Source organism: Styela clava, chromosome 4 (genome assembly GCF_964204865.1).
Source record: "Styela clava chromosome 4, kaStyClav1.hap1.2, whole genome shotgun sequence".
NCBI lineage: Eukaryota > Metazoa > Chordata > Ascidiacea > Stolidobranchia > Styelidae > Styela > Styela clava.
The window spans coordinates 15,008,534-15,028,905 of NC_135253.1; the positions used below are offsets into that span (position 1 = coordinate 15,008,534).

General features: G+C 35.5%; 1 protein-coding gene across 1 annotated transcript; it reads right to left on the bottom strand.

Moving 5' to 3' along the window:
- Nucleotides 1–912: 912 nt before the first annotated feature.
- On the bottom strand, nt 913–14,254 carry LOC120327124 (uncharacterized). Its single transcript, XM_039393525.2, has 17 exons — nt 13,967–14,254; nt 12,057–12,294; nt 11,886–11,981; nt 11,371–11,443; nt 9,824–9,923; nt 9,397–9,446; nt 8,367–8,516; nt 7,784–7,866; nt 6,663–6,712; nt 5,946–6,136; nt 5,207–5,392; nt 4,429–4,632; nt 3,878–4,087; nt 2,805–3,038; nt 2,614–2,720; nt 2,060–2,200; nt 913–1,247 (listed from the first exon to the last, which is right to left on the bottom strand). Exons 1-17 carry the CDS (start codon nt 14,140–14,142, stop codon nt 984–986), a joined length of 2,553 nt encoding a protein of 850 aa, XP_039249459.2. The 5' UTR covers nt 14,143–14,254; the 3' UTR covers nt 913–983.
- Between the last annotated feature and the right edge of the window lie 6,118 nt (nt 14,255–20,372).

The window sequence follows — 20,372 nt, forward strand, 5'->3', positions numbered from 1 at the left end:
GCCCTACATGACCAAAATAATTTTGCGCATCATCACCGAATTCTCTAGCATTATTGAAGTTATTGTTTTTCCTCTGAATCTTTCTCTCAGACCAAATTCGATTCTATCTTGATATTTCAATATAATATATATAGATTATATTAGAATAAGTTTTCGCTACACGCCACCTATGCATTGCGTAACTTTTTTTGAGACATCTTCGATAAATATATGGAAGCGAGTAAGCACATGCGGAGAAAACGACTACATGGCCTAAATACGCCTTGATGTCAATACTAGAATTACCAAGAAAGAGTCATTGTTACTACTTATAAAAATATAAATAATAACACAATTTGACGAATACCAAAGTTAATTTAACAGCAAACTGATATATTGCAAAAATTTCATTCCTTAGTATTCAGCGGCGATTATACAGACTTGAGTATTTCGTGGGTAAATTTATATATATATATACGGTATGTATACTATCGCATCATTCATGAGAACTATATTTCCACGTTTTCATAGCAAAATTTTGATTCAACACAAATGGAACTATTTATTTGAAGTTTTCCACTATTTGAGCGAAATAAAATAAAGAAAGAGTTTGAATTCATCAAGTGATGACATAAATATGACGTATTGTCGAATAAAACTTCTAAAATCTCCCACTGAGTTTTGGCATGTAAAATATGAACAGCTGCTGATGATTGTTTTAGTAGGTAATACTATACTGGCACACGAGGAACTAACCGTATACGCGATGATGCATGATACCAAAAAGAAATGATAAGATATTGTGTATGTATTTTGAACTATACTCCCCGCGTGGATTGTTTACAATTATACTCATCAATGAATTCATTCATTCATGTAAATTCATTCATCGGAACTTATTAGTAAGTAGTTCCAACTCTTTTGAATGAGGCATTAAGGCGGACAAATATATCGCCTTTTTTAATTTCGGAAACTCCCATCAGTGCTATCCAACAGCAACCTATTTATTTGTATTTGCAAGCAAGAGGCATGCTTTCGGCGTCACAAGGCAAAGTGAGAGTTTCATTGAAAGACATAATCAAAATCAAGGTTGCAAATGCTTTCTTGCATGCCTGCGACGGACTTTCAGGATCGTTGCACTGTTTGTTAGTATTTGAAACCCTATCTCTACATTGGCATCCATACATTGTATTTGATCTCTTCTTTTTCTTCGTAAAAACCTTGTCCATATCTGCACATATTATTAGATGACCATCATACACCACTTTCTAGATAAAGATAAAAAAAATACTGTTATTTGGGAAAAAATAATCTCATGTTAACTAAAAAGTAAAACGAGAATATCGGTCAGAGACCGAAGACTTATCGATTGAAAGTTAGGGGATCCCCCAAACAGCGCTCTTACCCCACAGTGACACCTTGTGTCCCATCACTAATTATTTAATAACTCGCTAATTATACCACATAATTCGCCCAAGGCTTCTGGTCAATAGGCTTCTGGTCCGAGATATGATAAACGTACATGCAAAATCTGGAGCAGATTCAATCTCGCTTTCGTGAGATATCGCGTGCAAATAACAGACAGACAGACATACAGACAAATACCTATCAACATACTTACCGATTAAAATCGATAAGTAATAAAGATTAGGAACAAGTTTTTCTGACCGTGCGCTTCACTTACATTCAGAATGACCTAATGAATATTTTCAGAAGACTTTGTACAGTAACGAATAATGGTTTGAATAAATGCCGAAGGTTATTTCGTACGCATGTATTAAGGCTATTCTGTATTTTCTCTTGGAATAATCCAATTTCTTTGTGAGAAATTAGAATTAATGTAAATGTGACAACCCAATAATGAGTATTATATATATAAACCTCTGAAGTGCTTGGATCTGTAAGTGCGTGAATATTGCAAAATTAAGGAGCTTACCGAGGCTATAGGGACAGACAGGGAAGTAAGGACCTTACCTTATAGCATCAATCATGACAAAATCATAACTTCTTCACAAACATATTAATACCAAACCAAACAGGGCATTCCATTAAATATTCAAAGAGCCTCGAAACTTCGTACCATTGTTGCATTCATTTGCTGCCAAGACTCAGTAAAGTTGACAGTGTTTTCACAATTCTTCCCTGATCTACACGAAGGACATTGACATCTTGGAGGAGGATTAATCCATCTTCCAGAATGACAAACCATGTTGTTTGAACCCTATAAAATATATTGGCCATCAGACTAAAGTAACAAGAATAAAAAAAAGGTGTTGTGATCAGATCGATGAGAGATATTAAAGGTTTTTTCATACATAATTGCTGTCCATTTGAGACTTTGAAAAAACCAAACCACTGTGGCATCCATTTCATTTATTTATTTTGTATACGATTTTTTCATTGCTTTCTTTCTGAACAAAGCTTTGTTCTATTTGAACTTTCACTGATATGCAATTGTTACACCCGGGAAGAGGTGATGGGCACGAGATATGAACCCGAGTGGACCATCACGCCAACTAGTACCAGAAGCTAGTACCATGTAAGACTACTATGGTTGGAGCATGATTATTAATAATAAAATAAAAAAACAATAAAAGAGTGAAAATTCACGATATAACTGAACGTTTTTCTCACCACCATAGTAAAATTGTCATCACACTTGAAAGTGCAACGGCTGTTTTCAAGGCGACCTATCGTGCATGTGTGAGTACTTTTTGGTGGATCAGCGAAATGTGGACATCCTGAAAGAACACGATAATAAATATTAGTAATTCATAATTCCCATTGTAGTAATAACCGATATTTTAGACTAGTTGAATGCACACCTTCGATGCATTTTATTTCTGAAGTCATGTTCCAATCACCATTGTCCTGACAAAGACCATACGTTTCATTTGCGTCAAGTGACATTGCATTCTCGCATGAAAACTTGCATGTTGTACCATTAGGATACGTTGTATCTTGCCATTTGTTTGTATCTCGATAATATAGACTAGTCTTTGGTGTGTTACAGGTGACAACGACGTCGCCGTCTGTTGTTGGCTGACCACATTGAACCACTACAAAACAATGGTATTTTGTATTGTTTCGTTGCTAAGTAAATATTAATTATTGTTGGGTTAAACATAACGCTCGAATAAAAATTCGTGAAGGATTTCGGGACTGATATTTCCCGCAAGCTAACTTCCTTGTTTGCTGGCGTAACATTGGCTAATCAACAAGACGATAACAATGACGTAACAATTGAAATTGCACGAAGCCATATAATCAGACATGGTTGTAAACAACAAAACGTGTTCGTGTTTTTGCTAGCTATTTTTCAGTTTTTATTTGTATTTTCCCCCGCTAAAAAATTAAGAATTTAGTTATAGTAATGCAGATTGCACAGAAAATTCAAATTTCCAAATCATTCCTGGCCCTAAATGAATATTTACTAATTTCTTATAGTAAAACGTGGCAAGGTGTTTCTCACAAATCTCACATTTTTGCATTAGTGGCGAGGGCTTTGTACAAAGATTGTCATTTTGTCTTTTGATAAGTTTTAGTTTAGTTGCGGCAATCTAAAATTAGTCCCGAAAAAGCTGCGATAGACTATGCTAAAATTAGCTGCCGGTACTTTTGAAGGACAGCTAGTTGAAAATGTTCATACAAAGTTCAGAACTTCATGGGCCATAGAAACATCCATCTGCCTATTCTGTGGTGCGTATATCATAAATGCTAATCAATCTATGACAATAGGGAATATTGAAAGCAAAATTTGTGTGAGGTGTGTTTAATTGGGCCGTTTCACGAATTGGAGAAGTATCAGAAATAAATTCATTAATCGCGAACTACTGCATTGGCTGCGCCAAGCTACATCTGCAAAATGTCTGGCTAATATTATATATAGTTTGTTCACCTTTTTCGCAATATGGTTCTTGTCCAGACCAATAAAAGTTTGAGATTGAATCAACTTGGCATGTTACAGTGGGAGATTGATCAGTTCCTGTGAATTTCATTTTGAACCCTTCAGGACATTCGAAAGTGCATTTAGAATTTTCGTAATTTCCGTTAGTGCATTGTACAGATCCACCATTTGCAGGAGGTGTCAAGGTGGAACATTGTCGAACTGCGAAAGGTGAAATATATATAGTTTTAGAATGGGCCCGAGGGCCCGATATTTCATCATGAGTTTTGGTGCTACACGGACATACCTTCACATAATATTCGTTACAATTATTTTAACCTTTTAGTGTTTTTTTTCTAATATTACGAGGGACATACTAGTCATTTGACCTTTGTGTACATATACGTGAATATTGCTCTAAAATCCATACAAATATTAGAGATTGGCACCACATAGTGATAGTATGAACTAGGAATAGCGATTGTTTCAAGTCGCCATTTGATTAGCCTCCCCCGTACAGGACATATATATAATGAAGAAGACCAATAATATATTTATCGTACTTTTTCTGCAAAATGGTAGAGGCCCGGACCATATTCCATCTTTGTTGCACCTCAATGCTGTCGAGTTTACATTCAGCACAGCACCATCAGAACAATTAAACGTACAGAATGTATCAGGAGGTGCTATGTCTCCCTTCAATTTTACAGATGAACAATTACTCCTCAACTTTGAGTTTGGTGAATTGAAGCAATTAAGACAACATCCTGAAAATTTGTATGAATATATAAAGATGCTTATGAAATCTGTTAAACTCCATGTAAAGTTAACCGTATATCGCGCGTCTACAACTTTAAATAACCCAATCCAATAAAAAAGATTGCATAGGATATTTTCTACAGAATCAATGACTGAGAATCGTGATTTGATTGTTAAAGACCCGTTTTCTGATTTCAGATCAGGAATACAATGATGCTCCCAATAAATTACACTTATTAGAATAGTGTTCATCTATTACAATATCAATACAAAAGAGATGAATGCATAGGATTTTCACTGGCAAGACTTTCGCTGATAAATTGCGCTTTTGTCAGACTGTTGCCATAAGAATCTTTTCATAAATCAGATTTGGTTCCATTACATTTGAACCCACGTACATTTGAACCCATGGCAATTGCACCTGTATGCTATTGCACCTATGAAATTTTTTTTGTTTTTCGGATAGTTGAACCCACACTAACCCTAACCCATGGGTTTTAGCACCCGCATATAGATTGAACCCGTGGATATACACATGGGTTCAAATGTACATGGGTTCAAATGTACGGTCATCAGATTTACCTCTCTCAAATTGATTGGGTTGCACAAAATGCATTATTGTGAATGTCGCGGATGCAAATATAATACCGATGAAGATGTGTGTAAATGGTGGTGATTTCATACAACTACACCTTCCTCGGTGAATCTCGGGCTGCGGTAAATCGACATCAGGCGATGCACAGCGCTTGGCATAATCAGTATGGTGTTCTAAAGCAAATGAATTGAAATATTATAATTGAAGTAAAATGTAACTAAGAAATCTATGTTGAAAGTAGTCTTCAAATTGGAATGTACTCTTATTAAGACAATATTTTCCGCTATGTAATTATATGAAGATGAAGTTAAGTTACATTTCCGATATATATATAAATCTTCAAAAGTCAAGGACAGATAATCCATAAATCAGTATAAAGCATTATCCACGATCTATAACAAATATTTGCGCAATTTAGAATGTATCAATGATTACAATGAACCAAATTTTACTCATAAATGCTATAGAGTCAAAGACTGTTAGTGTTAACTATCGTGGAAATGACAGAGTCATATTTTATGTACAGGGAGGACCTAGCTGAAAACAAAAGTACAGTGTTGACGTTTGTATAGGAACAGCGATATAGCAGGATTGTCAGTTGTGACAACTATACTCCATTCCTACGAGCAATTCATGATTCAAATTTTCACACAAATGTCAAAAATAGTTACAAGTTTGTCAACAGTTCGACTATTTTCATATTCCTGACATATCTCCAATTCACACCTTCATTTAAAAGCGACGTAGTAGAATCTGTTCTTTGGTGACTATCAAAACCACTACTGATGCACAGTTCATCAGCACGAAGTGATGTAAGAAGTGGAGAAGCTTGTGGTAGTATTGGTTGTTGTTGTTGTAATATTCTATAAGGTACTGCAGAACTGAACGGTTCCGAATTTGTTCGTAGGTTCGATGGCCTGTATATTCAATTAATATAAAATACAGATCATTCACTTATGCTATTAGCGTTTTATTGCAACGGTACATCCCCGATATGCAAAATTTTGCTTGGCAATGGCAAGCCATGTGTTTTACTGCAACGACACATCGCTGACATGCCAAATTTTGTTCATATGCTCAAACCATATTTTCTTTGGAAGCTATTACTCAGCTATAGTGTTATATCCAAACATATTTAAGCTTGTTTCTCATACGAGGTATAATTTAACAAACTTCCAATGACTCTGCCTGTATAGGCTATTTTGTCGCAGTATTGCTGATAGAAAAAAATTTGGCTGGGTAGATGGACTGGGAAGCCATCATATACAAACGCATTGATTGGCAAACTCAAAGGTAACCAAACTGACCACGAGAAGTTTACTATATTCATTTCTGGCCTTCTTTTCAAGTTTAAAGGTGAACCCCGTGGTCCTGGACTGAGAGAATTCGTTTTACCATAATAAATTACTAAAGGCCCTTTTTTGATCTATATATTATATTCACCTGGAATCGATCTGTTTAGGTACTGTTTCACTTGGAAATTTTCCTTTATGCTGTAAATATAATACTTTGAAATGTAAAAAAATTTCAACTTTTTTTCAGATTCAAAGTGCAAACGAGGTAACCAGTAACCACCATAACTGATGCATGGCGTTCACTTCAGCCGATACTTAGCCGTGGGTACGAGACGAAATATCTCAATTAGTATATCTATAAATCCATTCAGAGGCAGGCGGATGTAATGAACTGTAACGCCAAGGATCAAGGAGTACTCATATTTGAAAACGATATTGGGTGAATCCCTGTAACGTTTAACCAGCCCGAGATAGAGCTCAAAATTTCAGATTATAAATCGACGCGCTAATTGTTGAAAAATGGGAGTCACGAATACGATGCGGTGTACACTGTCACGGTCAAGGCCGAGGCCAAATGTACCGAAAAACGCTATAGTAGCAAAATCCAGCGTCTGCTAGTGTACTTAATTACACACCTACACACACTGTGAACAAAAACAATTGATCAAAAAGATCTACAGGTACACTTCTGAAATACAATCATCATGTTGATGCATTTCTGGTAGCTTGGCTCAAAGCCTTAAATCAAGGGTCGGCAACATTTTGTCGCTCGCGGGCCAAAATTAAAGGTTGCAAGTCATTGGCGGGCCGCACATATTTTTAGAAAGTTGAAAACCGAACGGATGATACTTTTTATATAATAAAAATGAAGCAGTGATACATCTCTCGAATATAACATAGATTTATTTCCTCATTGAACTGCATCTAAAAAAGAATTCCATTTGAATATGTTCGGCGCCATTGAACCCTTTGCACTTGACATCAACTTTTCTGACTGTTGTTGCCATTTGTTATAATTAAATTATAGGCTAACTAAACGAGTAATTGTGAATTTTATACTTGTTAGATTATAATATAATTTAGTCTACACGTGTTTCAAAATAAATTCTGTTACGTAAAGAATATAATCGTCAAAACAGCCGTTTTGTTACTATAATTCAGTGGAGCGTCGCGCGCCGGATTATATTACTCCGCGAGCCGTAGGTTGCCGACCTCTGCCTTAAATGGACTATTATTTGGTTTACTAGTCGGGATGCGAAAAGCACTCACCCACGCTTGGATGGCAAATTCTTTTGAATCTTCAATCTGACGTGCAATATTGGCATTAAAATCTTGAAACAGTCGATAGATATCTGAATAATAACGTAATACCTTGTAAGGTTGTATTCCTAATATCAGGCGGTGGCATTTTATGACTATCTCAGACTGTATAAATAATACGAGCAATGGTTTTGATTGAAATAATTCCACTTAGTTCTGGGAAAAACAGTAATTCAAGTTTAAACTATCGAAGCCAGTTGCAAGTGATTTATTTACATTAGATTCAAGATATTTATAACCAAATTGATAAGAACTGACTATTTTTCTTTGTTATAAAATCAGTTTTTATTCGTGCCACACAATGTCCTTGAAATTATTCTAGTTTTGAAGTAAAATATAATGATTTATCACGCTCCATCATTATGTTATCGTTTAGACATGGAAAATACAAAATGTACCAATGGAATGTGCGATCTACATGCTCTTGTGACAATCTGAATTAGGCTTATGGTAAGTAAAACATTTCTTTTTTGGTTTGGTACACCGGAAATAAAATTTGTTTACATATTACGTGAAATATCCGATATATTACCACTGAATTTCGGGCGTATGTTTGCGTCCTGTTGCCACGCTAGTTTCATTGTTGAGACTAGAATATCAGGACTATCAGAAGGAACTAATGATAAATCTGGTCTTTTCCCCTTTTGCACGTCGTTTATTATAACGTCACCGCTTCTGACACCTGAAATATTCATATTAAAAGCTAGTCGTACCAGCAGATGTGACCATATATACTAAACAAATACTTGAGGTAATATAGTTCAAATATAATAGACAAGAACAATTCAAGGATGTAGGTATATTCGACATTATGAGCACGAAAATAGCGTTACGACTTGACTTTAAACTAAAGCTAGGTTCTCAAATGGGCTTCGTGTTAAAGAAACCTAAGGGCTCCGCGAGCTATGCGTTTACATATTGAAATACTGACTAAAATTTGAAAACGGTAAATACAATCGAGTCATTAAATAAACTAATTTTAGTTTACTCAGGAACATTAGTCGGTAAGTAACAATGTTTTTTTTTCACTTTATTGTGGGGCTCCATAAATAACAGTCAATCATTTTAGGGGCTGCATAACACTAAAAGTTTGAGAACCCCTGAACTAGAGCACCGAATTTGATGAAGAATTCAGCGAACAAACATGACAGAATACAAAAGTGTTTCCCTTCAGTGTGGAAGAAATATCAGATTCCATAGGAATCGAAGCAATAAATAAAAATAATAGCGTTTCATATTGGAGTAATAAAATCAATTGAAATAACATGAAGCAAAAGAAATGAAACAACCGTAGTCAATAATCATCCGAACAAGAACAACACGAAGATGTTAGCAAAGCGAACCACAGGGCAACTTCGTGTCTAATAATAATATAATTTGGGACAAAATATTTATAGATTATTTACAGTTCAGTTTATAATTTATACACAATATTGGACACAGATCAACAGCTGCTGTGGCCTTTGTTAACAGCTTACTGCTATATTCCGGTTGAAAAAGCGTAAAAGTTTGGTTGTAACGTCAAATTAAACTTTCCATTACATACATAGTTCTTCACTTACCACTATATGGAATTTTGTCGGTCAGTATTTCCCAGATAAAAACTCCAAAACTAAAAGAAAATATTGTAAATTCTATGACACAATTACATTTTCACAATAAAACTTTTAAATAAAAAACTTAAGTAATGAATGATAAAATGAGGAATATAGATATATATGATGTGATTTTAACAAAGTAAATTCACTATAAACTACCATGTATCTCATTCTTCTATTCCGTTATTTGTTTGACTTTCGTCTACTATATCGCTGTGGTCTACATAGGCAAATACAGTAGCCTATAGTCTACATTTTAAAAAAAGTGTATTTTCATTATAACAAACTTTTTCAAAATTTTCAAAACACCAATGTAAAGGGTACTCGTTATGAAACAGATTATAAACAATATTATGATCACAGGACATTCCAGGCTATGTTTTAAGGACACCTGTAAACATCTGAGCTTCTAGTTGGACTCTTGTTTACTTCTAAAAGTTCTGGTGCCACGTGAGATACCGTGCCTGCAGGGTTGTTGTTTAACTTTCCACCTGGATTTTGAATAGACACGATATGTATAGCACTCTCTCTTTGGGTTGATTATTTTAAAATTTGAGATTTCCCTATTTTCGCATATGCAGGTGTTTAAGTATTATCGATAAGGCACTCGTAGTTACGTTAAACAGCGTAATAGTCGTGGTGACCGTTAAGATGTTCGTCCTTGATACAGGTTAGGTTACATTACACAAGTCGAACGTTTAAAATAGTACCATTGGGTGATATTTTATCATGTATAGCCGATTGTTGAACATCTTCCATTTACCGCTATTCACACATGGCTCGTCCAATGTAAAATGCTGCGAATTCCGGCGGGATAGTGATACGCTCTGTCGCACACTTTCTTTGTTAGGCTCCAAAAGATTAGTACATAATTAGAGGGAAACGCACCTGAACCGATACCATAGTTTCGACAGCGGCGGTGAACTCGATGGCTGTAGCTAAAAGGAAAACCGTTGCCCACGTGGCTTTAGCAGCAGTCTATGAGTACATTAGTGCTTACAAAAAGGGATGATTTTGGCGGTTCAATCGTGGGGAAAGTACAGGAGCCCACATATCAAATAAGACGAATCTGGCTTAACGGCGTCATTAAATTATTTATGATTTATCCAATTTCCTCCCATTTCAATTTGTAAGAAGTTGATATTAAGCCAAGAGGTTATATCTTGCCACATACTACAAAAACAGAAAGTGTACCGAAACACGAACGCTTCTAAATCGAAACGACATTTTGTCTCCGAATTTGAATCGAAAAAAAAAAATTAAATTTATTCTATTCATTTATGCTTGCTAACAGAAATTCCAATATTGCAATCATTTGTAACAATGGTACACATCAACCATTGTAACAAAATTTTAATCCACACATTTCAAATGCATTACTCTGCACACCTCATTTCACAACAAAATCACGATCGATCTTTCGATTCGATGCTTTATTAGTGCGTACTGTGCGTTGTGGTGACCGTACATTTGAACCCATGTACATTTGAACCCATGCGTATATCCACGGGTTCAATCTATATGCGGGTGCTAAAACCCATGGGTTAGGGTTAGTATGGGTTTAACTATCCGTGAAACAAAAAAAAATTTCATAGGTGCAATAGCATACAGGTGCAATTGCCATGGGTTCAAATGTACGTGGGTTCAAATGTAATGGAACCGTGCGTTGTAAACGCGATATTGAATGAACGCCAAGAGTTCTGCTTCAAATTATAAACTGAAATCATGCTGTATTGTACAAATTATGCGCAATTCGCGGTTGTTTCCATCTCGCGACGCATTCTTTTGGTTGAGGGGGATCCAGAGAGGAATTTAGATTTAGAACAGTTGTTAGATTCTTAGCGTTGTTTCACGTCAAAATGTTTACCAATCACACACAAAAAGGGTGGGTGGGCTGAATAATACCTTATGGATACTCAAACGTCGAATGGCAATTACCTTTGCGACCTTCTGGGTTCGACGAAGGCCTCGTAGTCAATAGTTTCATTTTCGCCAAACCGAAGTCACATATCTGAAAGATAAGATAATAAGTATAATTGTATTTGACTCGCGGATAACAACTTGATACGGAGCCTGCCTCGTCTTCTATTTAATACAGGCCCATTAACAAGGCGTAAGAAATAACGAAGATGTAAAGACAAGCTAGCTTGTAGAGGTAAAGACAGCTAGCTATCTTCCGAGTAGCTGCTAATGCCAACCCTTTCGGCGTAGTATTAAAACAAAAATTCCAGCCTGAATAATCCAATGGCTTGAAAGCTAGATTATAAAAAAATCAGGCAATTCGCCATCGACGTATGTCTGCGTTTTATCATATTCTGGTCGTTTCGTATAGTTTTAGCTTGTACCACGTGAGTTAGGCGGTTCTAATGTTCGCAGCCTTGTCATTTTACAAGTTTAAAATCTCTAAATATCTTTTTATCTTGTCGTTTGCAATTTAATTAAGATGGGATTACCTTTACGTCAACGTCTTGATTTAATAATACATTTGCAGCCTTCAGGTCACAATGAATAATTTTTCGACTGTGTAAAAATTCCATTCCACGGGAAACCTAAAACAAAAAAGTAATATAAGAAATTCAATATTAGTAAAAACAATTGTAAAAAGTTTATATTCATTATTATACCTGCTCAACAATTCGAAGTTTTAACGGCCACAGGTTTTCCCTTGTGGCTGTATCGTTCCTCCCACAGCCTGTTTGTACATAAGAAAAGAAATCTGAAATATTTCCAAATTTCATGTATTCCAGAACCAAGCAAATGCCGAATTCAGACTGCATGAGCCCATACATTTTTAATACGTAGTTACAGTCTTCGTGAAGTTTCCATAACATTTTCGCTTCTTGTTTTATGGTATCGATGCCGCTGAAATTTGAAGAAAAAACAAATGATTAAAAACCGATTTTGTCGAAAATTTGAATTTACTCATAATTTGAACCCTGACAGGTAGACCGAATGGCTATGTTGCGGTTATCCTGCCCGTTTCCGCCATGACTGTTTTTTTTTATATCGCTTGTTTTTACTTTATTATACGCGTTTGCTCGAATAGAAAAAGGATTCGATTATAAAATATATTTTCTAGAGCAACTATTATACGATTTGAAATGACTGATTGTAGATCTTAGAATTAATGTTTTCCAAGGTCCAAATATATGTTCCCCATAAAATGTATTTATCAAAAAAATCTTTGTATTGCTCCCAAAGCAAGACTATCGCCCACGCGAGGGAAATTTTTCTATATTTATATACCCATTATCTTCATTCGTATGCGGAACACCCAGGAACCATAAACGTCATTCGAAGATACACTCTTACCGTTTGTCAATAGCCGTACACATGCTATAGTACAACAGAAGTAGAAAGCGTGACGATCGTGGGGCGACATTTGGTCGAGTCGCATCTCGTTTTACAAAGAATGTATATATGTATGGACGCTTATTTGAGTTGTCTTAAAACTGAAATGGCTGGTTATGTTCAATCATCAAATGCCAATATTAAACAAAACGAAAAATTGTGAACTTGGTTTTTAAATGCGGTGTATGAAAAATTATTTCGAATTACGACATTGACGGGACTAAAAAGCATATCGTCACACTAATAACCGAATTGCGTAAGTCATTTTTGGCGATTTTGAGTTTTTTTTTTATAAAATAGGGATTTATGTAATGCTGCGCACCTGTCTGTTAACTCAGATTTTATTTTAAGAATTCCGAAACCCATAACAATGGAGATTTAGTATGACATGCACATTTGTGCAATTGTTTCGTCATAATGAATTATCATTATTACCGCTGGACTATTGTGACGTCACAAAGGCAAAATAACCTCGGCGAAGGATTTTGAGTATTTGCATCTCAGATTCTGGCTTAGCGCTTATAAATTTTAATTTATACTACAGTATAGGAAGGCGTGCACTTGTTATATTCACTGTCCGAGTCTAATTCACCTTGGTTGGCTTTTATATTGGGTGCATTGCTGTTTCATTCTTTATATTAAATATTAGTCTTATTCCGGTGGGTGTGCAGAACGTGTTATATTGATGAAATATATATTTTTAAACATAAAAAATAATGTAATTGAAACTGATTAGCTATTTTGGGGATTAGACATTGTAGATACTGAGAATTACATTCGTTTTTGGAATGTTTAGTTTTCAGGACTGGTGCATATAGTAAAGTTGCAAAATCGCGTATGTCCCCGAGTCATAGACACATTTCTGCCTAAGTCACAGTGAGCCATTATGACGTCACTTAACTGCGTCAGACAAATTAAATTAAATCCGGCTACGATCAAAAAATTGAACCATGGCAAATTATTGACTCTCAATGGCATAACAATATCATTGAGAAGTTTTTTACGTTTTTCTTAAAACAGCTAAAAATGACTTACGCAATTCGGTTATTAGCGTGACGATATGACAAAGGTCAAATCAATTATATATATATAAATAATATATTATGTATAAATTATTAAATAAAAAAAAATTTCCCAAACTTCCAAATTTATCCAATATAATTCTGTTTCTAAATTGCCCAACCTTGCAATTTCCAGTCTCTTGATTGCCACAGGGTAACCAGATTGAATTCCATCATTTTTATCCGATATTTTCCACCGTCCCAAACCGACGATACCCATCCCACCATTGCCAATGAAATTTCTCCTATTTTCAATATGCTCTTCATTGAATATCCGTATATCACCCAATGCCATCATTATATTCCCGAATTTAAGCTATCTAACTCAACAACGCATGAACTGATGAATACAAATCAAAACTGAACTTTATTACCCTTTTGTGCTAAACGTTGTGACGCAATACCAATGCCTGACATAGGAGCGTCTGCTAAGGACCTCTCTCAATAAACATTACCTCATCGCAAACGATGAAGCAACTTAACTACGAGACGCCTATTGATCTAGGACACACACCTTCAAGTTGGTCGCTTACCGTGTTCCCCACGATGTGGGCGTATATAATACACTATCTAAAAGGTGGCCAACGGGATTTCCGTGGAATTTTTCCTCTCGAACAAAGCCCGCCTCCAGGGACTCGCGAGAAGTCAAGTTTGAAATTCATAAAGAACTACATAGTTAGTGTTAATTCTGCTGAGACGGATCTCGCTACTATGTAGAACTGATGGGCTGGGAATGTCCAACAGATATGTAGGTTGAACAATTTTAGTAGGCAACGGTTACAATTAATTTTATGGTCCACTGTCAATTATGGTGATAATTATATTCTGAGGTAAATACACATAAAAAATTAATTCAAAGATATTTATCTGCATGGTCTTCAATTTAAATTAATACCACTCCAAACATCAACAAAGTGTAACGAATAACTCAAAAACTATGACTGATGTAAACGTGACAAAGCGATGTTCCGAGTAGTGTTGAATGTCAAGTACCAGATGCAAATTCTGTCGCAAAAATATAGGAGGCATATCAAAATTTACGGAAAGTGATGCCGAACGCAATGAGTTCACAATACTAACGATCTGTAATTTCAACTTCTCAAATGCGTTTCAAAAACAGTTTAATAAAATGAAAATAGTAAAAGAGCAGTTTTAGGTCATGATTTCTCTATATTTTCTTAATAGTACCCTATCAATTATACAAATTTTCAATCCAAGCACCTATTATCCATAGCGGTAACGAAGTTAGTTCATTCTAAACGCTAAGAAATGTTGAAGCTTTTAGCCAAATCTGTCTAAATTTCCCTATCGAGCTGTTCAATTTAACCCGACCACGCCAATAATTTTATCTTGTATAAATACCATATTAAAATGCTTTTATAACCATTGTCGTCCAATCATTAACGAGCAACACTAGGTAAACATTACCGGTATAAAATATCGATCAGAAAGACATAAACAATTCACTGTTGATTTTCTGTAGTCATATTGGTTTGCATTCATTTCAATAAAATTCATCAAGATTCGTCACATAATTAGTGAGCTATTGAACTAGAAGATAAAAAGATATAGACACTTTACTGCTGATTTTCTACAGTCATATTCGTTTGCATTCATTTCAATAAAAGTCATCACGACTAGCCACATAATCAGTGCGCTACTGAATCAGTTCCGTCTACTGGTCTGAATTTGGTGAATAATAACTAGGCTTGAAATAGTCTATGCCAGTATTATTGTACGTGTATAATTCACGACGTAATGGTCGACTAACTGAACTTCTCTTTCGTGTTCGCTAAGCGTTACAGCCGTTAAATTTTTTATAATACATACCGATACCAGCAACACGTACAACGTTTTACGTAATGCACTTGACAAGTTGCCTCCAGACGGTGGTGTTGAATATCATGTATTTATATACTACACTGATTATATGAATAATTGCTCCCCTTATCCAACTCTTCGTAGCATTGGCGGAGGGATTTTAGTACCACAGACATGTATTGCTTTACGACAGGAAATGTTCAAAATTGCGACATTTTGATCTTTTATAAATAAATTAAATATTTTGTCATCATGAGGTTAAATCAATTTCAGTGGAACGACAAGCACGGAGAACTTATTCATCAATGATATTCGATGCACCAAAATTAGGGCATAGTCGAAACTGCATCATTTTGTTATTCAGTTCATTCAGTGTATTCAAAATGATCTGAACATCCCTTGTAAGCTCGTCTCTAGCTAATGTGCTACATAAAACGGTATGCCTACAATTAAATACATAAGCAACTGGTATTTACTTGAGTTTCAGGTTTGACCAGACTAAATCGACGGTGAACGAAACAACGTAAAATTCGAATTCTCTGAGTAAAATAACTACCACAGACCCTGACTTTACGGATACCTGAAGCACAACCGGTGTTAGCAAAGATTATGTTCAAGGACTCATCGGCTCTCCCTATGCTCTTTCAATAGATCACAGCATTGATTTGAAAAATCGAATCATACCACATAAACCAAGGGAAGAATTCGATAAATAATAAGCTAACGGCTCTGTTTCCATCTGTGTGGGAATTGTCGTTTAGATAGTCCCCATGTTTGTTTCAAGTTTTGTTAAATTACTTAGATCTATTATCATGCTATCGTGTTTTTAAAATAGATTTTACTCTTTGATAATTTTTCCTTGCTAATTATATAAGCTAGTTCCCATTCCATATCAGGGCCTGATGAAGTACTTCTCTATAGAAATTCGAAACGTCAGAAAATTACATCGAATTGCTAACACCGGTTGTGCTTTATTTATTCCTCACATGAATTTACCTGGTGGTAATCATGCGCAACACAGCCTAATTGTTCCCCAACGTTCCGAAGTCTATATATCGAGGTTTAAATTTAGCTCGTCTGCGCTACTAGTGGTCACTGATGTTTCTTGTGTCATGACGTCTCTGAGTCGTTTTTTTTTTCGGTGTCGTGAATTTTTGCAAAAAACATACTAACATACCAATGATAAAAATTGATATCAAATCTGGCTTTAATTCAATCTAACCATAAGTTATTATACGCGAATATCGGCGACGAGGCGATGAATTTGAAGCTAATTGAGGGATAAAATCCGCTATAAAGTGATCAATACTGTCAAATTCGACGAATAAAAAATGTTTTTTATTTTCGATATTAGAATTGCAAAAATCTCACGTGCCTACGTCAAGCATTTTGGCTACTTACCAACACCAAATGCACTAAAGATGAAAAAATAAAATAATAAAAAATCACGCGTGGTGTGCCTTGTTTGCCCGACTCAAAACCAGACTCATTCAAATCACCGCCATGACCGAATTATAGACGTGTTTCTGTAAATAATATACCTACCGGGAATATTTTTGACGAGTAAACCTGTCTTTGCCTATACCTGAACTAGTAATCTATTATTGGACACGTAGTGGACATAGCGATCGTTTCAATATTATGTTGTTGTTCTTGTTCTTTGACACGTTTTTAAAAAGTCGCTTTTCTCTTTGATTACTGGACCAATTGCTTTGAAAGATGAAAATTTTCTTCAGAAGGCTATTACTTTTTTTGTCATTAAAATTATTGCCATTAGGTGGCTACGTGTCCATATATTTGAGCATAGCTCTCTTGTTTTAGATTTAGAATGACAACTGATCTGCAACCCCACCTAAAGCATAGGTAAAATAATAGACGATATTTTGTATTTATATATATTTCGACTGGTATTTTATACAAATAGATAGGGGTAAATAGAAATTAAAACAAATAGAATTTATTTACTAAATGTTGAACAAGATTTCAAACAAGGAATGCTCAATTCTACAGTTTGTTTGAAGCAAAAAAAGACTACAACCGATAGGTGGTTAACAAGCTTTCCAGTGTTATTGACTCTCTTGATGATTCGCGTAAGTGTGGTCTATTTCATAAAAACACCAGCCCATAATGTGGTCCATATTAGGAAACCGATTTGAATATGGGGAAAGATATAAGATGTATACTGTTGGAACATTCTTGCATAGTTGGTCTACTCTTACGCTAAATCAAATGGAAACTTGAATAATCGTTTAGTGAATATACATGAGAAAGATCTCGTGCTGCCCCGTAGCCTGGTTTATTTAGTTGTCCTTGATTTGTCGTATTTAGTGATCCAAGGTTGCAAGGTCAGCGGGCTTGCTTCCTGAGAAATACCGTGGTATTTTCAGTATCTTTTCTCGTGTTTGGTTTTGTAATGTCGCGTAAAATTTCATTTTTTTTGTGACAGATATTATTTGAAAGCACACCGGACACTGTGGTTTAACGTTGTTGTGGGTAAGAAATACGCTTCATCTCAGTTTATATTGGTCACCTTTTTTCATCACACTCATTGTATGATGAATTGTTATCTTTGACTAAGTTGGGACTGGATCCAGCTAAAAAAAATTGGATCGCGCGGCTCTAAGTCAGTTCTGCGGTTCTTCACTGCTGTCACGTGGCCAACGCTTGAAAATAGAGGAGTGTTTTTACTAAAATAAAGGAGCAAAACGTCTCTCCAAATAACGGAGTTACTTGGCGTGAGCTCAAGGCACGAAGTTTAGGTAAAAGGAACCACTCATCGACTTGGTTCAGTCTGCACAAGACAAATCATTCTCCTTCTAACTATCACAGGACGTCATTTTCATATTGGCATCGTCTTGACGTTTATAGATACAACATTGAAATTCCGTGATTAAAAATAACTAAAAATGTTCTGCCAATAAATACAAATATCCGCCAATGGTTTAGTGCACGCTAAAATTGTTTTGCGAGCCGCACGGAATGTATCTGCGGATTGGACCCCTCTGATCTATATCATATTAGATAGCATTTACATTTGGTATTGTTTTATATTATTCATGCAAATGTTTATGTCGGAGAGGAATTCCATTGAAACATTTTGAAGGCTCGAGTAACCATATGTGACATGTGCAATAGTTTACCTTTTATTCTTTGCATTATATGAATAATAAATATATATATATACTGTTTAAGCAAACCTAATACTGGCAAAACAAAATGATCTTTAAATTGTGGCAAGGTCAATAATATCGACAAACACAGATATTGGTATTTGTTATTATTATAAGCGACTTAGTACTTATGATGAGGCTCTACCCTGCTATAACGTGTTGGGCGGTGACACTTCGCGCTATTACTTCCTTTATGTATAACCTGCCAGGTTTCTCGATGTTAACAACTCCACAACTTGAATGTGATTGAAATCTATTGCAGTCACGTGAAATACGAAATTGTGTGGTAATAAAGCAAATGATTCCAGTATTGTAGAAACACAAATGATCACAGTATTGTAGAAATAGACGTGTAAATAATTCTTGTACACTTGTAATAGTAATGTTGAGGTCTAAATGAATGGTCATTTTTGAGAAGCAATGATCAACTGTTGAGGTCGAATGATCATTGTTGAAGACAAATTATCAATTGCTGAGGGTTGCTAAAGTTTACGACCAACCCAACAGGCAGGTTAACAACTACATACCTCATTTTAGAATTTGCAAACGATAGCAACATTATATTATGCAAAACGAATCAAACCCTAATATTAAACTGAGAAACAAGCAAACAAATCCGCTCATTGCGGGAAATAAATTAGCACTACTTAAACGGCAAACCACAAATGAATTGTGAACAGCCGACTGGCAATGATACGAAATAATAAACAAACGAGAATGAGAGAAAAAGAAATGGCCGATAAAAGATTTTGTTTACGCCAACATGCCTATTCCTGCCAACGAATAGATGGTGAAATCGCCTTGAAGGGAGTAATTTCTGAGCGGTAATTCGACATAAGTGCAATGACCGATATCTTTCGAGATAACCCCGGGTCAAATATATATGAAGTAAAACAAAGAAACTTTGTCTGTAACAGTATTTGATGATATTTTAAACATTATACATCAATATTGAATTTGTATAGAAACTTATGAAACACTCGGACAACACTTACAAAACGCTCGGTGCCGCAGAAACCCTATTGAAAGCCACCGTACATATGTGTACAGTAAGATGGGAGTGATAATTTTTGATATGTTTCGAGTGTTTTCATAAATCATTATTCAAATAATTTAGGCTAGAGTTACCATATTTTTGTGACTTCGAATCGGGACGCCTCGAAAGACAACGACCCCTTAGCTGTGATTTTATAACTTCACATTTTCCGATTTTAATACATAGGCCTACATTCCTACATTTAAAGCTGTCTCGGCTGTCTATATTGAGAATATTGTTATCGAAATTTCATGCGGATATTCTCTGTCCAAATATCGTGTTCAGTTCGAAAAATAGGAAGGAATTGACGTTAACGATACCGTTACAAATAATTCGAATTTAGACTAATTAGTATTGGTTTTACATGCGATACGTCTGCCATCAATGGGAATCAGCGGGAAACGAACGCATTCACCTTCAGTGAGTAGGCTAGCGCTGCGCTACACAGAAACAACAGTAACGAGAACATGTTTGTGTATTATGCTGGAAAAGCGGGACTTT